Genomic DNA, 9,892 nt, shown 5'->3' on the forward strand with positions numbered 1-9,892 from the left:
ACATGCAGTCCGGGGCGCCTGCCGGCACGGGCCAGGGTTCGTCAAAGGAGCAAACGGGAATCCCGAATCCGTCGTTCGTTCGTCCGAATATGTAAATCAAGGGTCTCTCGACGCCTCCCCGCCTCCCTTGATGCATTTTGCGGATTTCCCCAGAAAATAAAGAAGTTTCGACCCAGCAAGTAAGTCTTAGGCGGAGGATTCCACGTGGGGATGGACCATGCCTGGGCGCGCGTGGAGCAAAAAAGGGGGCGGTTGCCCGGAGGAGGGGGAGGGGGGGAAAGGAAGAAGCAAGGGGACACTATACCGCCCCTCCTGCGATCTGCGAAATCCATCCAGTTAAAAACAGAATAGAGGATAAAACATGGCACAGAATAAGAGGAGAAAAAAAACAAGGAAAACAAAGTCGACTGGTTTGACGGTTTGCCGATCGGATGAGCCAAACCTGTTAGTTTAATCAGTGGAGCAAATATGAGAGAGGAGGTGGCTGTGACAATGCATTGTGGAAACTTCGGAGGCCTTCGAATCTTTTGTGTATTACTGAGACCGAGACTTTGTTGCAGCAAAGGCTCGGCTTGCTACTGAGTGTTTGAGAAGGTGGCTTGCTTTGTTTGCTCTATATACATCGACAATGCCCTTCTTGGAAAGCACTTGACAGGGCTGACAAAAGAAAAGCAAAAGATACAATACACTGGGAAATGCGACGGTGGCGCTGCTTTTTTTTACGTCTATATTGGATAACACGCAACTCAAAATCGAAGAAACCGCCCCGGTGCTCAGACATGCTGATAATGATACAGGTTTTCATAGGCGGCTCCGGAGCGCAGCCTTGGAGTCGTCAGATGCGATGAGGACAACGACGCAGATGTCGTCGATCTTGCCGCCATGCCAATTCTCCTGCGGAAAATACTTTTGCACGCCCTTGGCGAAAGGGCCGTCGACCTTGCGGTTCAGACTGGCCGACTTGGCGGCGGAAGTGATTTCCGCCGCAAGCACGCTCTGCAATGTAAGGAACTTGGACGGCGTCCTCTCCATGGCGTCATCGGAGGGTTTCGTAAAGGGCTTGAGGTTGTCGACGATGCGGACGCCATTCTTGGACATGAGCCATGCGCCGGTCGAAGTCATGACTTTGCTAACGATGCGGAGGATATCCTGATTAAAGAGGTTATCCCAGACGCCATCCGTGGCAAAGACGACGATATCGCCGTGGCGGAGATTGTGCTGGGTGACGTCAGCATCGCGGGGGAAGTCGCAGAGGTTGGCACCGCCGAATGCTGCCATCCGGGCAGCTACGCTGGGAGGAACAATGGAGAGTTGGTAGGGTGTGTTGAAGGCGTGTGTTTGGGGTTCGGAGTAGGTGTGTACGGCGTTGAGACGGAGTTGGATGAAACCAGAGTCGCCGAGGTTCGCAACGTCGAGGTTGCCATCTGAAGAAGCCACAGCAACACAAGCTGTGCTTCCTCCGGCAATGACAGTGTTGTCTTCGCATATTGCCTGATAACCCTTCTGCATCAAGCCCTGCGCCCGGAGCGATTCTTTGTCGCCTGTGCCTTGTGTTGTCAGACCGTCTCTGACCGGGCCGTGTCCGTAAGCTGTGGAGGCCATGTAGTCGCAGAAGCCATGGGAGAAATCCGCAGGGTCAACTCCGGAATCGACCCAGCCACCCACGCCATCAGCAACCCCGAGGGCTACTGAGCCCGAGTCGCCCACTCTGCTGACGAAGAAGGCATCGTGGCCGCTGTCTGGTCGGGATCGCTTGTTCCGAGTCTGCTGGATGCGATTGTAGGGATTGAAGTGGAAAATGTGTGTCGATGGATCATAGGGGTGATCCTTGGCTGTGAAGGAGGCTGCGACATGGAAAGAGAGCTTTGCTGCCGAGGCGGAGCTCATGCTTCTAGTTGTTGAGAGGTAACGCTTGGAGGGGCGGACTGGAGGGGTCGGCTGGTGCCGAGCAAGGTGTTTCGGAAGACTGGTGCAGGCTGCGATACGGTCAGCATGTGACTGAGAAGACCCAATGCGAAGAAGAAGACATACCCTGCGAGAGAGGCCTCAAGGTAGGGAGGAGAACCAGAGGCTGGCGCAAGAAGGTCACCGTTGCGGCCATTGCTTCCAATGTGCAGCGATGTGTAGTGTTTCCTGGAGATGCGGTGCTTCCGCAGTCCGCATGTTAACTGTCCCGAATTCTCGTTAGAATGTGACAAGAAACCACATAGCGACGCTGCTGACTTGAGATTTTCAGAAGCGAAAGAGCTTCCTCGACACGCACCCACACGCAATGGACTAGGCAATATCTGAGAGGTAGTCGCGCCTACCGGTAGTAGGAATGCCGTCCATTTGATGTCATTTGAAAAAGACCAACCCCAGATTTCACAGGGATGACATCCGGGGTATTTCCGCTTAGTCATTTTTCACCTGCTCAAGTCCTCTTCACGAATCCGGGGGAGTCAGGTCCGGCCAGCCGGTTTTTCCCTTAGGTAAATAGGGAGATAGATGCGCCGCTTTAGGTATCCAGCTACCAAGAGCACCCCCAACCACTCCCATTGCTTGACTCGTGATTTCATTCTCGATTCCAATTCATTCTCTGTTAAAGTCAGCGCAAGAGATATAGCTTCGTAGATACAGCGGAATGCAATTTTGTGGTAAAAAGGACATTGCATACTGCGGGAAAGTAAGAAGCAGGAGTCTGATAGTGAAACCAAAAGCGGCGAGCTAAATGTGGTTAAAAATCACTCGACAATGATTGGCCAAAGACCCACATTTCCTCGCCGGCTGCTTCGACGCAATAACCGAGGGATTGAAGCAAACTTCCATGATGCCTTTCACTTTCACCTGAACGCCACCAAGGATAATATCACGGTGAACCGCCGCTTTCCCACACTGCGCTCCGCCAATCGCTCGGAATCGCTGATATTCCATCTGGTGTGCCCATAAGCATTTCTGCTGCCTGCATCTCTCTGTTCAATCCCACCTCGACATCAACCGCCATAATGGCATCTCTCCGCTCTTCCTCCCGAGTCTTGGGCTCGGCCACCAAGGCCGCTTTCCGCCCTGCCGTCACCGTCCCTCGCCGTGGCCTGGCCACCCCTAGCGATCGTGAGCCCGCGACGAGAGAGCCCAAGATGAAGAAGTTTACCATCTACCGCTGGAACCCGGAAACGCCGACCGAAAAGCCTCGCATGCAGGAGTACACTTTGGACCTCAACAAGACAGGACCCATGTTGCTCGATGCTTTGATTCGGATTAAGAACGAGATTGACCCTACCCTCACCTTCCGCCGAAGCTGCAGAGAGGGTATCTGCGGTAGCTGCGCTATGAACATCAACGGCCAGAACACTTTGGCTTGCCTTTGTACGTGGCCTCCTCCAGTATGGCGGCCAGGCTCTGGCTGCGCATCGCTTGGACAGGGTGATTGATGAAGCAATGCTAACATCAATTGTCAGGCCGCATTCCCACTGAAAACTCGTCGGATGTCAAGGTCTACCCTCTGCCTCACACCTACGTCGTCAAGGACTTGGTGCCCGACTTGACTCAGTTCTACAAGCAATACCGTTCTATCAAGCCCTACCTGCAGAGAAACACTCCCGCCCCTGATGTACGCCATCTTGCGCACCCCTTCCTTGAGGCAACCTAGTACTAACCCCTGTTTTAGGGCAAGGAATACCGCCAGAGCGTTGCCGACCGAAAGAAGCTGAGCGGTCTGTACGAGTGCATTTTGTGCGCGTGCTGCTCGACGTCGTGCCCTTCCTACTGGTGGAACTCTGAGGAGTACCTTGGACCGGCCATCCTTCTCCAGTCCTACCGCTGGCTTGCCGACTCGCGTGACGAGAAGAAGGCGGAGCGCAAGGCTGCCCTCGACAACTCGATGAGCTTGTACCGTTGCCACACGATTCTCAACTGCACACGTGCCTGCCCGAAGGGTCTCAACCCTGGCAAGGCTATTGCCGAGATCAAGAAGCAGATGGCCTTCTAAGCAGCGGTGGTGTCTACGTTTGGAGTCATAATCTTGGGCGGCGCGATATTGGCTGTATACTAGGTAGTGTGTACTTTATGAGCATGGCTGGAGTTTGAACTCCTTGGACACACTAAAAAGGGGACTTTGAATTCAGGCTTTCTTTTGTTTCCGTTAGTCCGCAGCTACTGACGGGACATTGTCCTCGTGTGTCTAATCGTGCCAAAGCGACGTGAGGGATGGGTGGGTGGCAGGCAGTGCCTCCAGAATGCTACTGGGGCTGCGAATTGAGGACAGGCCTGCGAGGAGCAGAGAAAACAAAGATTGTTGCCACGTTAGAATTAGTTGTGGAACGGCGGCTTCACTATAGATACCTAGGGTAATCCTAAATTATTTCCATTTCTTCATCACAGCGGTAGCCCTAAAATGCATGCTCTACCTAATTGTTTGGGCAATTGCCAGTCGCAATGCACGCAACAAGAAAACACTTAAACGGCTGAAGATTCCATAATTGGTATAAAATGGACTACATTTGGTCCCTCGACTAAAGATTTGGGCCATTGACTGAACTCTTATTTTTGTCTAAAGGGTGTGGCGAACCAGAATGGATGACGATGGACGATTCTCGTGGTGAAGTCATGGACTCGTGCCTTTCCATCGACGAAGAGACCCAGTTCCACCCGCACCTCGGCAATGCTAATCGGGACCGGGTGAACACCACCGAACTGAGCAACTTGGAAATTTACCAATTGAAAAAAATGTGAAGAAAGACGTCGGTCAATTGAGTGAAATTCAAAGCAATTCGGTTGCTATCATTGCTTGCTTTTCATCCCACAGAGAAGCCTGCACGTTTCAACTGATAATCATTGAAGGCTAAGCTTTCATCCGGTCGCACTGATGATACCCCGGAATCGATCTCGGAATTTGACGGGACTTTGCATGTGAACTCTGCCCCAGAAACCACTTGTGGCTTTTCTGGAGGTGTGGCGCTCAGACACAAGCCACGATCAAACCGACCAATCATTGGCAGTGTGATTACCCGAGGTGCCGAGCTGACTTATTGCGGAAGACGTGTGCGAGGTTTGCCGTGGTTCTATCCGTACTTTTCTCCATACACCGGTTGTAGGCCTACCCATCACCTAGAGATAGCACCTCGTTTTGGAGACCAATTCAAATCGACGGCAAGTATTCTGAAGCTTTGGTGACTTTGGTGCTCTCTTGCTAACCCATTAGTTTCAGGCCTGATCTCCATCTTCCGATAACGGTCAGTTACCGATCCATCCACCCATCACAGGCGAGCGACTTTGAGCTCAACATCCTCGGCCACCACCGTCTTCCCTTGCTTCTCCCAACTCGACCAGCCACACACGAAAACCACGAATACCCATACTGATACTGTGGAATAGTGTATACATCAACCATGGCCTCATCAATGGCGTTGAGGAGGTTTGCCGCCAAGCCTGCTGTACGTTGTTCCGTGTTCCTTTGCTCCGAATTCTCCCCCCGCGACTATATCAGGCCGACTGTGATGAAGGGCACTGCTAACTGAAGTTTAGTTCTCGCAGGCGCGCGCATTCTCCACGACCAGATCTGCGGCGCGGGTCTGGGCAAACCAGCCTCTTCGCGCGAAGGAAGCTTCGCCCTACCTTTCCAGCAAGTACCCCGTTATTGACCACGAGTACGATGCCATCGTCGTCGGTGCTGGTGGCGCTGGTCTCCGTGCCGCCTTCGGTCTTGCGGAGGCCGGTTTCAACACCGCCTGTATTTCGAAGCTTTTCCCCACCAGAAGTCACACTGTCGCCGCTCAGGGTGGTATCAACGCTGCCCTCGGAAACATGCACGAGGACGACTGGAGATGGCACATGTACGATACCGTCAAGGGCTCGGATTGGCTCGGTGACCAGGATGCTATTCACTACATGACCCGTGAGGCGCCCGCCTCAATTGTCGAGCTCGAGAACTACGGCTGCCCCTTCTCCAGAACTGAGGACGGCAAGATGTGAGTTCTGGCCTAACCGCTTAATAATGCTACGCAGCCTGCTGATATACATTTTCTCGTAGCTACCAGCGCGCCTTCGGTGGTCAATCTCAGAAGTTTGGCAAGGGAGGACAGGCCTACCGTTGCTGCGCTGCTGAGGACCGTACCGGCCACGCCCTTCTCCACACTCTCTACGGCCAGTCTCTCCGCCACAACACCAACTACTTCATCGAGTTTTTCGCCCTTGACCTGATCATGCAAGATGGCGAGTGCCGCGGCGTCGTTGCCTACAACCAGGAGGATGGCACTCTGCACCGTTTCCTCGCTAACCACACCGTTCTGGCCACTGGCGGTTACGGCCGCGCCTACTTCAGCTGCACGTCTGCTCACACCTGCACTGGTGATGGTATGGCCATGGTTGCCCGTGCCGGTCTCCCCAACCAGGATCTCGAGTTCGTCCAGTTCCACCCTACCGGTATCTACGGCGCTGGCTGCTTGATCACTGAGGGTGCTCGTGGTGAGGGTGGTTACCTCCTTAACTCCGAGGGTGAGCGCTTCATGGAGCGTTACGCCCCTACCGCCAAGGATCTTGCCTCTCGTGACGTCGTTTCCCGATCTATGACAATGGAGATTCGTGACGGTCGTGGTGTTGGTGACGACAAGGACCACATTTTCCTGCAGCTCAGCCATTTGCCCGCCGAGGTCCTCCACGAGCGCCTGCCCGGTATCTCTGAGACCGCCGGTATTTTCGCCGGTGTCGACGTCCGCACCCAGCCTATTCCTGTCCTGCCTACTGTCCACTACAACATGGGTGGTATTCCCACAAGATACACTGGTGAGGTTATCACCGTTGACGAGAAGGGCAACGACAAGGTCGTTCCTGGTCTGTTCGCCTGCGGTGAGGCCGCCTGTGTCTCTGTCCACGGTGCCAACCGTCTCGGTGCCAACTCCCTTCTTGACTTGGTTGTCTTCGGTCGTGCCGTCTCTCACACCATCCGCGACAACTTCACCCCTGGCACCAAGCACAAGCCCATCGAGGCTGACGCTGGTGCTGAGGCTATTGAGGTTTTGGACAACGTTCGCACGCGCGAGGGCACCAGGACCACCGCCGATGTTCGCTTGTCTATGCAGAAGGCTATGCAGACTGAGGTCAGCGTTTTCAGAACACAGGAGTCTCTCGACGAGGGTGTTCGCAAGATGACTGAGATCGACGCTCAGTTCCCCGACGTCTCCATCAAGGACAAGAGCATGATCTGGAACTCCGACCTCGTTGAGACCCTTGAGCTCCGCAACCTTTTGACTTGCGCGTAAGTTTTTCTTGATGTTAATCATGGCTTTTTGTTACATGAAGACGCTAATCTCAAACAATAGTTCCCAAACCGCCACTTCCGCCGCCGCTCGCAAGGAGTCCCGTGGTGCCCACGCCCGCGAGGATTTCCCTGACCGTGACGACACCAACTGGATGAAGCACACTCTTTCATTCCAGAAGCAGCCCCATGGCAAGGTCGACCTGGGTTACCGTGGCGTCATTGCCAACACCCTGGATGAGAACGAGTGCAAGGCCGTTCCTCCCTTCAAGCGTGTGTACTAAAGTGTTACGATAGACTGGTGTCGGGTGTTGGTAGGGAACTGGGACTGAGGAGACGAAGAAGAAGAAGAGGAAGAGGAAGAAGAGTGGCGAAAGGGCATATCGAGGCAGTCATAATACCACGACAACAATTTAGTTAATGATCGTGGGTGAGCCACGTGCAGGATATAGCTGCCTGCCCTGGGATTTTGGCCGTCGGGGCAGGCCGTGTACACCGCAGGCTTTTGGGCTTTGGCTCTGGAGTTAAAAACGTGTAAAGTAGGAGGAGAAATTCATTTTGTTCAAAGACTACTCTGCTGGATTGACCTAGTCGTACACCTTGATCCATGTTTCATTCAATCACGCCGTGGATTAGACGTCAAGGGCCGGCGTGTGTATAGATAATCGTTGCGGCAGATGATATCACTACGATGGAGCAAAGCCAAAATATTCGTATTGACGCTGACGCTAGATCGCTCGCCGCTACAGAGAAACGTGGGGTAGCCCCATACTGGGCTGACCTTAACCTCTTCCTATCTCTTTTCCAACACCGCCAACATAACCTCCCCGCGAGCACATTCATTGGCGCCCACAGAATCAGGTAGCTCGCGGCGTATCAACAGTCGAAGAAGTCAGGCAAGGCGGCTTGGAGTACGTCGGCCATGGACGGCAATCAGCGTGACACCTTTGGGTTTCATTGGTTAGCGGCTTGGTCTGTAACAACATTATGGACATGGGGCAGAAGCTTACCCGCCGTACCACTGGCCGCATTCATTGACGTAGTCTATACATACGGTTCGGGTACTGCAGTTATCGGTCGTCGACGACGGTGGCGTCCGAGTGGTTGGGCGCAGAGTGGTCTTTGGAGGCTTCGTGGGAAGGGTCAGGATGGGTTTCGGCGTCCTTGTAGCGGTTGTCTTGGTGGACGACGGCTTGCAGGGCGGCATGGTGGGTTTCAGACTCGGCTTGCAGTAGTCGTAGCAGTCTCCCCATCGTATCCCGCATTCTGGGTTGATGCCGTCGATGCAGATGGTGTGTGGGCAATCGATACCACCAGGGGGAGGGGCCTGACCCGGGGGAGCTGCGACGACGAGGCCAACAACGCCTAGGAGTGCTAGAACTTGAGTTGAAAGCATGTTGTATGCGTTGTCTTGCAAGAAGACGGTGGGTGAGAAGCGGTACGGTATAGGAAGATACGAATGGTGATGGAAGATGTGGAAGGTGTGGTTGTAAGTGAGCTGTAGATGGATGAGTGACTGCGAGGAGGATATCCAGGTTCCTATATATCCTCTTAAGTTTACTGTTGAAGTTGTACAATCCGGCGAGTTCTCCGACGGCCGATAGAAAGAAGGCTTCCCAGGCGGGAAGGCGGAGGCTAAAGGGAGTAGGCCTGCGACAGTTTCGGCCGGTGACGAGGTCAGTCGCCCTGTCTTGCCTTTCTCCAGCTTCCGCTACGGTTTGTTAGTTCATCTCAGGTCAACTTTGATTCGATGTATGCCTGCCTGCCTTGCGTGGTAGGAATGCCAAGACGACAGAAGGACAGGCTAAACAGTAGAGAAATCATCTGGGGCTGCGTTAAACGGGAGAGTGAGTGCATCCGGATGAATAGGGACAGAGTAGCGTGCGCCCCATGTGCTAGGAGGCGGAAATGTGGTCAGTCTCCCACCATTCTTGATCGATGATCAAGTTAAGGTTTCAGTTCTGGGCTGCTTTCGAACGGTCTGGATCTGGAGTTGATCTGCTCCGCAAGGAGCAAAGCAGGTTTTTTTCCTTCTTTTAAGGGTTAAATTGGACAAAAAAGGAATGGAACCGTAGGGAGCTACACCAGCACATATCCTTTGTTTGTGGCACCCTTGGACTTGGGAGCGGTTGGAAGATGTTAGAATAAGACAAGACAACGTCTTTTCTCTGGGCTGTAAGATGTTTGGCCAATTGTGCCCCAGAGGAGGACGGGGGAGAAGAATATTTGCGGAGCAACTTGATAAGGGGTTTTTTGAGAATTTTCATAGGGAGGAAGAAAAAGAACCCTGGGCGAGGCCATCATGGACTGTGTCATCCAGCGTCAAGAGATAACCATTGCTTGGTATTCTGTCAGACCACTCCAGATTGTCTCGTTATTGCCAAGGCGCTTGTCTCGAGGGGGCGTCAACCTGAACCCCTTGCCGGGGAACGGTCTGGGCGGATAGGAACAGACTAAAGAACCTCGTTATTTTTGGCAGTTCGCATCCGGAGTGACCCGTATCAAATCCTCGTGCGAGCGGTGCATCGGTCCGGTTGCTAGTAGAACCGTCCACGGCAATCAATTTCGGGACGGGCCAAATGATGGATTGGTATAAGATCCGGCCGAGCACGTTCCGTCAGCTTCTCGGACCTGTCCACTTTTAGGGTTCTTCGTGGCCAC

General features: G+C 53.5%; 3 protein-coding genes across 3 annotated transcripts; 2 read left to right on the forward strand and 1 right to left on the reverse strand.

Moving 5' to 3' along the window:
* Nucleotides 1–801: 801 nt before the first annotated feature.
* Nucleotides 802–2,101, reverse strand: EsH8_I_001109 (type 2C protein phosphatase PTC7; the record flags this gene model as incomplete). The annotated part of the gene is made up of 2 exons (XM_083268522.1): nucleotides 802–1,976; nucleotides 2,032–2,101. 2 exons carry the CDS (start codon nucleotides 2,099–2,101, stop codon nucleotides 802–804), a joined length of 1,245 nt encoding a protein of 414 aa, XP_083118960.1.
* An 883-nt stretch (nucleotides 2,102–2,984) lies between these two features.
* On the forward strand, nucleotides 2,985–3,967 carry EsH8_I_001110 (succinate dehydrogenase iron-sulfur protein subunit SDH2; the record flags this gene model as incomplete). The annotated part of the gene is made up of 3 exons (XM_083268523.1): nucleotides 2,985–3,345; nucleotides 3,438–3,589; nucleotides 3,647–3,967. The coding sequence occupies 3 exons, from the start codon at nucleotides 2,985–2,987 to the stop codon at nucleotides 3,965–3,967; spliced, it is 834 nt and encodes a 277-aa protein (XP_083118961.1).
* A 1,399-nt stretch (nucleotides 3,968–5,366) lies between these two features.
* On the forward strand, nucleotides 5,367–7,515 carry EsH8_I_001111 (FAD binding domain-containing protein; the record flags this gene model as incomplete). The annotated part of the gene is made up of 4 exons (XM_083268524.1): nucleotides 5,367–5,411; nucleotides 5,503–5,945; nucleotides 6,008–7,231; nucleotides 7,296–7,515. 4 exons carry the CDS (start codon nucleotides 5,367–5,369, stop codon nucleotides 7,513–7,515), a joined length of 1,932 nt encoding a protein of 643 aa, XP_083118962.1.
* Between the last annotated feature and the right edge of the window lie 2,377 nt (nucleotides 7,516–9,892).

This window comes from Colletotrichum jinshuiense, chromosome 1, assembly GCF_051148585.1.
Source record: "Colletotrichum jinshuiense chromosome 1, complete sequence".
Lineage (NCBI taxonomy): Eukaryota > Fungi > Ascomycota > Sordariomycetes > Glomerellales > Glomerellaceae > Colletotrichum > Colletotrichum jinshuiense.